Source organism: Macrobrachium nipponense, chromosome 15, assembly GCF_015104395.2.
Source record: "Macrobrachium nipponense isolate FS-2020 chromosome 15, ASM1510439v2, whole genome shotgun sequence".
Taxonomy (NCBI): domain Eukaryota; kingdom Metazoa; phylum Arthropoda; class Malacostraca; order Decapoda; family Palaemonidae; genus Macrobrachium; species Macrobrachium nipponense.
In genome coordinates this window covers 64,000,710-64,013,208 of record NC_087208.1, presented here as the reverse complement: position 1 = coordinate 64,013,208, position 12,499 = coordinate 64,000,710, and the positions used below count along the sequence as shown (strand labels likewise).

Here is a 12,499-nt window from a genome sequence, read left to right as displayed (position 1 = left end):
GACTGGCCCAAGAGCAACTGGTATCCTCTCCTTCTGGAATTGGGTCTCGACCTCAACGGATCCCCCAATCCCAAGCTATCACAATCAGTACAAATGAGGACTGTGTTCGCTTCCTCAGGAATTCTCCAGACCCTAAACTTTATGGACTTCATGAAGTTTTGCGGCTAATTAAAGAATGCTGATATTGATCCACAGAATATTCTCTTCTTGGAATCAGATAAGAGAGAGTCAACCATTAGACAATATGACTCAGCTGTTAAAAAATTAGCATCTTTCTTGAAAGAATCGAACACTACAACCATGACAGTTAACCTGGCTATATCCTTTTTCAGATCCTTGTTTGAAAAAGGTTTAGCAGCTAGCACTATTACCACTCATAAGTCGGCTTTGAAGAAAATCTTTCAAGTAGGTTTTCAGATAGATCTGACTGATTCTTATTTCACATCTATCCCCAAAGCCTGTGCTAGACTCAGACCTTCTCAGAGGCCTACTACAGTTTCATGGTTTCCTTAAATGATGTCCTCAAACTAGCTTCAGATACTGACAACTCAGCTTGTACATTCATAATGCTCCTGAGGAAGACATTATTCTTATTAAGCCTAGCCTCAGGAGCTAGAATTTCAGAACTGTCGGCTCTATCCAGGGATGCGGGTCATGTGGAATTCCTCCCATCAGGAGAAGTTCTACTTGCTCCGGATCGTAGCTTTTTAGCTAAAAATGAGGATCCTCTTGCAAGGTGGGCTCCTTGGAAGGTTATCCCACTTCCACAGGATCCTTCTCTCTGCCCAGTATCTACTCTTAGAGCCTTTCTATCTCGTACTTCTTCAAGATCCTCAGGTGCTCTCTTCATGAGAGAAAAAGGTGGTACCTTGTCAGTAAAGGTATTAGACAACAAATCCTTTACTTCATTAAGCAAGCCAACCCTGAATCATTCCCAAAAGCACATGATATCAGAGGAGTAGCCACCTCGATTAATTATTTTCAACATATGAATTTTGAGGATCTTAAAAAGTATACTGGATGGAAATCCCCGACAGTCTTTAAACGGCATTATTTAAAGTCCTTGGAATCTTTAAAGTTTTCAGCAGTAGCAGCGGGAAACATAGTTTCCCCTGATACTGTATAGTAGTTGTAGTATAGATCCAGGTCTCCTTTCTACCTACATCAACCAACATGCCTCACCCTATCGCCAGGCTACTCGAATATCATAGCCTTAGCCGTTGAATCATATAGTGGATTGTCCCTTATTTTTTTTGCTAGGGACATCCACACTTGTACTGATAATGTACTTCAGTGTACCTACCCTTATTTTTATGCTAGGGTAGGACACAATATGTTTGTATATATTCACTATTTTTGTACTTATGATGAACTTCAGTGTACCTACCCTTATTTTTATGCTAGGGTAGGACACAATGTGTTTGTATATATTTTGCAATAATTGTATTAATGATGGTTTTCAGTGTACCTACCCTTATTTTTATGCTAGGGTAGGACACATGGACTTTGTATATCTTGTAATTTTGTTAAGTAATCCCCCAACCCCCTTTTTCTTATATTACATGCATCATTGTAATTTACTGTAATTACCATTTAAGTACTTTAAGATTACTAACGTTCTATATTTTACTCTTTAGTATAAGTTAGTTAAGTACTTAGTTTGTATGTCTGTAATTGATTTACTTATATTATATCCATCATTTTACATTGTTTTTCATTGTCCCTTTTTACCATCTTGTCTGTTTCTCTGGTACTCTTTCATAGGCCGACACGAGCTGAGCCCAGAAAAGGGATTTTGACGAAGGAAAAATCTATTTCTGGGTGATTGGCTCGTGTCGCCCTATGAAACCCCCCCTTTTTATGGCTTGTTTCCCCCCCTTGCAGGACAAGATGTATTTAGTTGTTTTATTTAAGGATGTCCGCTAGGGGCGCTGCTGTCCGTGGCGTCCTCTAGTAGTAGTAGTAGAGACGGCATCGCCCGTTGGTATCAGCTCTCTCTTGGGGGGATTCTGATAGGAAGTTCTAATTGGTGTTTGTCTCGTGGTAGTGTTCCACACTCGCCCCTATTATCATACCGACACTTCTTTTTAAGAGTGAGCGAGTCAGTTTACTGACATTTTCTTAATTTTGTTTTGTTTTTTTTCTCTGGTAATTTTAGCCTAATTTTACCTAGAAAGAATGATATTAAGGATCTTCATAGGGCGACGAGCCAATCACCCAGAAATAGATTTTTTCCCTTCGTCAAAATCCCTTAATAATTTGTTATTACCTTCGATAACACGCCAAATTTCACGTTAGATAACATAAAAATCTCTAGGATTGCGCGACTGCGCAAATTGGAAAACAATGGTGCTAGATTAAATCTGAAAACTCCAGATCTAGCGTGAAATGCTGTAGTTTTAGCAACACGGCCATTGACTTACATAAATACGTATTGGGTCAATTGGGTACGCATTGTGCAGACAGTACATTTTATGAAATTTTTTAAGATGATTTCTAACTTATGATATGTATGTACGTACGTACATAAATTGTTTTAGGATGATAATAAAAAGTATGCAGACCATATCTAAAGTACGTAAGACAATGATTATATACATATTTGTAAGCAGGGTACGTATTTTTTTTTTCTGTCTGCGGCAACGCAGTATGGCGTACATGTACGTGTATTGTTTTCATACGTACATAATGAGTATATTTTCGTGACAAAATAAATTTTATGATGAAAAAGCTTTATTAATTTTCAAATATTACAGTTCTGTAATACTTTCATGTAAACACAGCAAAATGTCGGTAACAAAGTCGGGTTTTCTTAAAGATGCTCTACCCAAGCCAACTTTCCGCAGATAAAGAAATCTTATGATGCCGTGACGCCTTCTTAGAGCAGTACCCAAACGAATGATATTTAAAACGCTATTGGCTGTTGTCTGCACAGCAGCCAATCCAGGAGCAGCATTCATTTTCCTTGTCGCTCATTGGTTGTACACTTGGTGTGATTGGTTGAACCCTGGCCCCATTTCGCGGAGATGGAATTGTGGGTATCGCGCATCTAGTACCCAGCAGCCTCACTGCGCAGAAACTTACGGGTATACGCGAACGTTAAAGCAAAGCTCTTGTGCGTATCAGCAAAATATCTGTGTGCATCGTACCGAAAATGGCCCCTAAAAAGCGCCCTGCTCCTTCTAAGGCTTCTGGCCAGAAGTTAAAAGGAAAAGAAGACCGTAATGAAGCTTGACGAGAAGGTGAAACTTCTCGATATGTTGAAAAGGAGGGAAAAAAGTTACGCTGCAGTCGGCCGCCATTTCAAAGTGAATGAGAGCACAGTTAGATATATAAAGAAAAAAGAAAATGAAATAAGAAAAAGTGTTAGTATGACATTCTATGGCACCGCAAAGGCTGTGTCCACAGTGAGAGACAAAACCATTGTGAAAATGGAATCTGCACTCGCGTTCTGGATAAAGGACTGCAGGAAGAAGAACGTGCCCCTTGACTCCAACATCATACGCCAAAAGCACTACAGATCTACCAGCAGCTATCAACTCCTACTGCTTCACAAGGTGGTGAGGAGGAGGAAGCCGAAGCCGAAGATGTGGAGGCACTGGAAGGCGATGAAGAAGGGACGTTGGAATTCTTGGGCTTTGGAGAACCAGCTCCTGAAGAGGAAGACGAGAAGAAGAACCACAACCGGGACCGTCCTCAGCTCCCCAAGGATTTCAGGCTAGCAAAGGATGGTTCCACCGGTTCCAGAAAAGGTTCCATCTAAAGTCTGTTTCCCTACATGGCAGCCGCAAAATATCCGCAGGCCTTCATGAAAATAATCCAGGAGAAAGGATATCGCCCAGAACAGGTGTTCAATATGGACGAAACTGCCTGTTTCTGGAAGAAAATGCCGTCCCGGACGTACCTAATGAAGGATGAAGCTAAAGCCCTCCGGATTCAAGGCACAAAAGGACAGGGTGACCCTCCTGATGTGCGGGAATGCGGCTGGTTTTCATGCTGAAACCAGGCCTCATTTACAAGGCTGCAAATCCTAGGGCACTCAAGAACAAGAACAAGGCGTTACTGCCCGTCTTCTGGATGCATAATCCCAAGGCCTGGATCACAAAAGTCCTGACAGAGTACTGGTTTCACCAGAGTTTCATTCCTCAAGTTAGGCAATACCTGGCCGATTTGGACATCAACTTCAAGGTCTTGCTGATAATGGACAACGCTGTGGCCACCACCCTCTCGATCTTTATTCCAAAGGAGTCCAGCTTGAGTTCCTTCCTCCCAACACCACCTCTCTCCTCCAGCCTATGGATTAGGGAGGGCGTCATCCGTGCCTTCAAGGCACTCACTACACCGGGAACTCCCTCCTTGTTGATGCAATGGGACCGTGGACAGTGAATTTACGCTGAAAGATTATTGGCGTAAATTCACGATTGCCACGTGTCTGTCTGTCATTGACCGGTCGTTGAAGGACATGAAGAAGGAGACACTGAATGCCTGCTGGAGTAAGTTGTGGCCAGGACTGTGTCCATAATTATACAGGCTTTTCTCCCCAGGAAATCCAGCATTCAGCCATTAATAAGGCAGTCCAGTTGGCAAAAAATTCTTGGTGGTGAGGGCTTTGACGATATCACCGAGGAAGAAGTCGGCACCCTCATTGATGCCCACTCTGACCCCCTTACCGACCAGGACTTGGAAGAGCTGACGAAGTCCGCCAGCGAGGAAGAAGACACTCCAGGTTCACAGGAGGAGGAGGAGGAGGGCCTGACTTTGGAACGCCTGTCCCAAGTTAAAAAAATGGTAAACGACCTCCAGGAGTTTGTCGCAACATGGGATCCTTACATGGAGCGCTCCTTGAAGTTTTCTAATATTCTAGACACAGCACTGGAGCCCTATAATCAAGCTCTCACCACCATGAAGAAGCAACGGCAGCAGTTGCCAATCACAATGTTCATCACACGAACGAAGAAAGACCCTCCAAAGCCTCCCAAATCGCCTGAAGTAGTGCCTTTTAAATCGCCTGAAGAAGTGCCTCCCAAATCGCCTGAGTCACCGCCTCCCGAAGCGCCTCCTGAAGGTGAAGAGGCGCCCTCAGAGGATATGTAACTCCTCTGCTTAGCTGTGCAGTCATATCTTCATCGTCATTCATCGGACTGCACGGCTAATTCATCATCATCATCTTTAATCAACATTCATCACTGGTGAGTACCCGGTTTACATATGTTGTACTAGCGTAAAACAATTGTTTAATGTTCATACAAATTTTGTTCTTTCTCTCTATCGCTTCTGATTTCACATACATTTGTTTCCCTTGTATAAAGAAAATGGATGTCTCAAATAGTAACAGTATGAAAGAAAACGTGCATGACTGAATACTTATGGGGGGACTGAATTATTTTCACATACGTAACTAAGTCATGCAGTACGTACATAATACGTATTTATGTATAACCATAAAATGTAAGATTTACTTTAAAACAGTATTAATAATATTTCAAAGATTAATATGAACCATAATAGGATGTTTTATGTATATTTGATGAAGGATGGTCCTTTTAGCTACTTTGGTGTTTGCATGTTAAGGATAGCTAAGTTTTATGAGTATTTTTGGAGGGGGTTCCAAACATTCGCGGATTCTAACTATTCGCGGGGGAATCTGGTACGCATCCCCCGCGAATACGGGGGGACCACTGTAAATTGTCTGTTGGGTGCCGATTGGACGTATGGTACGTCGATGTAAATTGTCTGTTGGGTGCCGATTGGACGTATGGTACGTCGATATAAAAAAGTTTTTTAAAAATTTACTGAAAAATAGTTATAGGTCTACTAGGCAAAAACTTTTGAATCACGCGCCTTGGAGGATGCTGGGAGCTCACGGATCAAGGAGTTGTTTTGTTTACAATCATTACGCAGGTGCGCAAGCGCGAATTTCTTTCTTATCGCACTAAAAAGTATCAGCGACACATCCCAGAAATTATTTCGTCACTTTGACATAATTTTTGCACCATTTTAAATTAGCCGTTACACGGAGTATTATATATGGAAATGTGCACAATTTTATGTAGAATACAACTAAAAACAACTCATGGTTATAGCTTTTATCAGTTTTAAAATATTTTCATATAAATAACGAGAAGTGCCAAAATTTCAACCTTCGGTCAACTTTGACTCTACGAAATGTTCGAAAAACATAATTGTAAGCTAAAACTCTTACATTCTAGTAATATTCAATCATTTACCTTCATTTTGCAACAAATTGGAAGTCTCTAACACAATATTTTGATTTATGGTGAATTTATGAAAAAAACTTTTTCCTTACGTCTGCGGGTAACTCTTCCGAAAAAATCATAAATTTTTTCATCCGATTGTCGTAATGTTTGCACCATTTTAAATTAGCCGTTACATAAAGTTTTATATTTGGAAATGTGCGCAATTTCATGTAGAATACAACTAAAAACAACCCATGGTTGTAGCTTTTATCAGTTTTGAAATATTTTCATATAAATAACGATAAGTGCCATAATTTCAACCTTCGGTCAACTTTGACTTGACCGAAATGGTCGAAAAACGCAATTGTAAGCTAAAACTATTACATTCTAGTAATATTCAATCATTTACCTTTATTTTCCAATGAATTGGAAGTCTCTAACACAATATTTCGATTTATGGTGAATTTATGAAATAAACTTTTTCCTTACGTCCGCGCAGTAACTTCCGAAAATGTTTGTCGTAATGTTTGCACCATTTTAAATTAGCCGTTACATAAAGTTTTATATATGAAAATGTGCGGAATTTCATGTAGAATACAACTAAAAACACACTATGGTTGTAGCTTTTATCAGTTTTGAAATATTTTCATATAAATAACGATAAATAGAAAAAATTTGTCCTTCGGTCAACTTTAACTCAACGGAAATGGTCGAAAACTGCAATTGTAAGCTACAACACTTACAGTTTAGTAATATTCAATCAATTACCTTCATTTTGCAACAAAAAGGAAGTCTCTAGCACAATATTTCGATTTATGGTGAATTTTTGAAAACAGCTTTTTTTTTATGTCTGCACATTACGAATTCATGCATCATTTTGTGATAACATTTTCTATGTTGCCTTGATTGTTTTACAATGTGTTATATATCAAAATGATCGCAATTTAATGTACAATACAACGGAAAAAAATTAACTAGTTAGTTTTAACCGTTTTGCTCACAGCGCGATTTGAATACAATTATATATAAAATTTTGTTTTCGCGCTATCATATATCCCATTATTTGTACGTATATGATGATGAAATTTTTTTCATTTCTGATGGTTGCATACTAAACTTCACGCAATGACAAAAAAGGGAGCCAAAAATGAACTCTTAATCTTGAAAACTAAGCATGCTGTGATTTAAAAAAAAAAACATTTTTCCCGCTTCGGCGCTCACTCCCAGACCCTGCCGGCATATGGGAGACGATTTTTATTATACCCCTTCGGCGTTAAAGGGTTAAACAGTTAGTAACCTCTTAACTAGTTTTTTGAAGTTTTGCCAATGTCATGGTCCCTAAAGCAGAATGCTTGTACTACATTGTTGTGGTATGCTCATAGAATAAGATTTCTTTTACATAGCTTTGGTATACTCATGAAATATCTGTGAAGTATTTTGGGATATAAAAAAAAGGGAAATATCTTAGGACAATGGTGGGTGGAATGCATGAATAAGGGTTCTGAAGAGGATAAATTTGTTTGATATACCCAAATGCACTAATAACTGAGTTCACAGTTTTTTGAAGTCAAGTTAGTGAAAGTGTCTCAGTAGATGAAAACAGTGTTCTTTGATGGAATCACTGCAGAGAAGATTTTGGCTGAAACAGAAATTCCACCTCAGATATTAATTAGAATGTTTTACATGATAAGGAATTAGGAATTAAAGTCTGATGAATGGAAATTGGAAGTCTTAGCAAAGCTGTTAGGGAAAGGTAATGTGATTGAATGTTGTTATTACAGAGGTCTTGTATTTATGTCATTTGTGATTAAATTATAAGGTATGCTCTTTCTGAAATGGATAGAGAAAGAGATTGGTAAAATGCTGAGAGATGAATTAGCTGGTCTTAGTAAAGGTAGGAGTTGCATAGATAAAATATTTATCTTAAGATGTATTATGCAGCTGTGTATTGAATTTGGAAATGCCTTTCTGATTTCTCTTGTAGGTTATGAGACAGTGGCATTGTGTACAATTGCATATGATTAAAGGACTTATTGCGGTATGTCTTTCAAATAAGTGAAGCTATTGGAAAGTATATTGAACAAAGCAGTTGATGTTTGTAGTCTTGTCAAGAAAATTTGCTGAAAATAATGGCTTGTCACAAGGGAATGAAAATGTTATCTATGCTGTTTGCTCCTCTCATGAATTTATAATGAAAAAGTACATGAAAATGTAAGGAAGATTTTAAATTAGAGAAACTATAACAAATTAACGGACTGCATTAAGTATATAGAGATGGGATATATGTGAAAAAGAAAAATAAAAGATAATGAGGACATTATGCATTAAGGGATGATAAAACACAAGATAGAGAAAGTAGTAGTGAGGTTGAGTTTTCCAAATACAGTAGTACCTCGAGATACGAAAGGCTCTACTTACGAAAAACTCGAGATACGAAAGCCAATGCAAAAAAATTTTACTGCTCTACATACGAAAAGTTTTCAAGTTACGAAAGGTTGTTGCTGTAAAGTCCCGAGATTCGCCCAGACCACCGAGAACTATTTTAAAACTCCCGCGCCGCCAACTGAGTAAATTCGCCACCATCCTCCCGCTCTCCCATGGTTCCTGATGCTAGTCACACCATAAGGTCCTGCTCTCCTATTGGTCAGGCATCTACCCCTTGTGCTTCAAGTATTCTATTGGTAAAAGGATGCTGTAAATTGAAAAACTTATTCATGCAATACATTGAATAAAAAAAAACATTAGGTAAAGATAGAATAAAGAATAGAAATGAATGGTTATTATACTTTTTGGTAGTTTCAGTAGTTGAAGAGAGAGAATGAAAATTTATGGCTTACTGTGTAAATTGATTGCTTGGCGATCGTTCGATACTCGTAAGTGCTGGATGTAAACAGACGTTTGGAAGCTTTTTTTTGTTTGTTTATTATAGTTAATGGTTACTTAATAATTATTTGAAATGAGTACATGCAATACATTTAATAAAAAAATTGTGAATTAGATATCATAAAATATAAAATAAATCAGACTGCCAACAAATACGTATTTTTTAGAATTCTTCTTCTGTTTTTATTATTACATTATGTATACGTATGTTTCATTATAGCTGTCAGAACTCGGTATCTCCATTAGGTAAAGATAGAATAAAGAATAGAAATGGAATGGTTTAGTATACTGTTTGGTAGTTTCATTAGTTGAGAGAGATACTAATGACAATTTATGGCTTACTGTGTGCTAGGAAAAATGATTGCTTGGCGTTCGTTCGATACTCGTAAGACGGGTAAGAGCTGAATGTAAACAATCGATTGGAAGGTTTGTTTTTTTTGTTTGTTTGTGTATTATAGTTAATGATTAATTAATAATTATTTGAAATGAGTACATACTGATTATTTATACATTTTATTGGCATATTCTAAGCTTTTAGCTCTTAGGTTTAGATGTGAGAATCATAGACTAGGCTACAGTAGCAACCCTAATATAGGCTAGGCTTATTGCTAAGGGACATATGCTAAAGTCTTAATATATGCAGTAAAAATGGGGTTGAACATTACATGCAGTTGAATATTGCCTTTTTGGAGTCATATTTCTTCCGTCGGATCGGCGTCGTAACCCTAGAACATGTGTTTTAGGCCTGGAAATATAATTTACTGGGGTGTTTTTGGAGGGCTTGGAACGGATTAGCTATTTTACATGTAAAATGTGTTCCAAGATACGAAAAACTCATTATACGAAGGCCGCCTCGGAACGGATTAATTTCGTATCTCGAGGTACCACTGTACTGTATACGTATAGGAAGAATAATGTCCAATACGTACTGGTTGTCATGAGGTGCACTTTTCCAAAATGCAAAAAAAAGCAACTCAGATAATGGACAAATTTTCAAATCAGACTGAAATTGCTTATGAAAGTAAAATTATACATTATTGTGATCTGTATACCGTTATACATATCTGAAAGATGGTGATGTTACAAGAATTAAGGTGTAAGCTCATGACATTAATTGGAGCCAGATGGTAGGATCGAGTGAGAATTGATGCCATAAGAGAAATTACGAAAGTTCTATGTGGTATATAAGATCATGTTGAAAGTGGGATGGAGATGGCTTGGACATGTCTATCACATCACCTATGGGAAAGTAATGTAACAATATCAGCTGGGCTGTCAGCTTCAGAAAAGTTAGAAAGGACAGAATAGATGTTCATTTCACATTAGGTTCTTTGCATTGCATGTCATTTGAGTCAGTGTTGATGATAATGATATCTATTTATTCCTGTACTTTTCATCTTGTACTTGTCTGTTTAGTTTGAAAATTCATCTGTAAAATGATAATAAGATAAACAAATCCAAATATATTGTATATGCATAGATGTACTATGTATTCTACTGGTCTTGAGGAGCTTTTGCACTTTTTTGATGTGCCCATCTGTCATCTGAAGCTCAGTAAGATTTTTGAATGCCAGGTCAAAAGAAAACAGACTTATTAGTAATATTCAAAGGAATTAAAATTAAAAAGACAAATAGCTTAATGATGTGGTGTGTAACATGTAAACAGTGTTCAAAGGTAAAGTGTATAATTGCTTGTTGCCTTGTAACTGAATACAAACAGATTTTTTTCAAATTTCTAAGGCGACAACTATCCTCATGATGGTCATAATTGTTTTTGTAAAGGGGTTTCTATCCATCAGAATGTCAGTCATAGGTATTATTATCTTTTGTAAACACACCACAAGCCTGTGTACTAGAGTGTAGAGGATACATAGAAGTAAGTGTATATAGATTTATGCTTTCTGAAAAAAGGCTGAAAAATTCAAGTTGCTGTGCTAATAATGTTTTTGTTTTTGCAAAACAGATTTATGTGGCATGCTTAAAGTTGGACAGCATTAAAATCTATATATGTAGTATATAATTATATTAGTGTTATGAAAATTAATTTTATGATCTGTAAAGAAAGTATGATTTGCTGTACAGCACTGTATTTGATTTTTATTTAATTTTTTTGCAGGATATGGTATTAATTATGTAATTATGCTTTACATGATTCTATGTAATTATTTATTTAGCTATAGTTTTTTTTTAACATTTTCTCCTCAATTACCATTCTTGTATCTGTAGGATCGGAGTGCATGTTAACTCCAGAAGAAAGTATTGAGATACAAAATGCCATTGGTGGGGACATCATGATGCAGTTGGATGATGTTGTAGATGTCAGAGAGAAGGATTATGAGCGTTTTAAAGTTGCTACTCACAGGTAAAGTGTTTCATTAACTTCAAGTGTGTTTAATTTTCAAGATATTGACTGTTCATTAGATGAAGTATTATTAAATTACTTAAGTTACATGTAATTTTGATGGTATAAAAGTTAAATTATACAGCAGTGCCTCCTTCCTTTCATAAAATATTTTATTCCTTCTCGTCACTTTGATTACAGATAATTACTAAGATCTTATTTGTGGCTGTTTGTGGTTATGTAAGACAACTGATCTTTTTGACTCAATACAAATCTATTTGTAGGAATGCCATGCAGCTGTTAGAGGTTAAACTTATTGCTAAAGCTATTTTTGCTTTCTGAGAAATTTATCAGTCATAAGCACTTGTAGACTTATATTTTCTCTTGAGGCTTGAGTATAGGTTTTCATACATTGTGAACTGGTGTTTAAGAAATACTTTAGTTAGTTTTTATTTAAGCCAAAATAATTGTGAGTGAGTATGGATGGTCATGTTCCAGTTTATGATTCTTTTGAATTTGTATTTGTTCCGACACGGGATACAAACCTTTCGGTCCTTTTACAATAGGAAGGTAACTAGCGGCAGCTGGATGGTCGTAAGCTTTCGAACAAGGGAGTTCGGTAGTTAACTGCTTGTCCGACAGTGCGCGCCCCGAACGACTGGGAGGCGAAGAATCACTTTTGCTTTCGGCCTGCTGGTGTGTAGACGGGCTCTTCATCGCTCTCTGCCCACTTCATCGTCGTGTGCTTTCCGGGTATTTGTATTATCTCTTACTGTTTGTGTGTGTAAAAGTGAACTGTAAGTACTCTTTTCATTTTTTCATATAAACTTATTGTTATTGACAAGTGTGGCCCGGGGTGGAGGGACGTAAATGTGGGAAATTTAGAAGTTTTCCCGAGATCGATCCCCATGTCCTTTGTGCTCGGTGTCGAGGGCGGGAGTGCTCTCGCACCGAGCCCTGTGTTGTATGTGTTGATTGGTTGGAGGTGCAGTGGGGCTTATATGAGGGCAGGAAGAAGCAAAGGCCTACCAAGGAGTCGTCGGAAAGCTCTCCTGCGACTCCCTTGGTAACAGACTCT

The 12,499-nt window shown here is 37.6% G+C and overlaps 1 protein-coding gene across 3 annotated transcripts in view; it reads left to right on the top strand.

Moving 5' to 3' along the window:
- The window catches only part of LOC135195019 (queuine tRNA-ribosyltransferase catalytic subunit 1-like), a 310,854-nt gene that overhangs the window by 82,758 nt on the left and 215,597 nt on the right, over window positions 1-12,499 (top strand). For all 3 annotated transcript variants that reach the window (XR_010310050.1, XM_064221315.1, XM_064221313.1), the window contains exon 5: window positions 11,307-11,442. Coding sequence is in view for 2 of the 3 variants with exons in the window: in XM_064221315.1 (XP_064077385.1) it covers window positions 11,307-11,442 (136 nt within the window). In the remaining variant the exon portion in view is untranslated. The remainder of the gene's footprint in view (window positions 1-11,306; window positions 11,443-12,499) is intronic.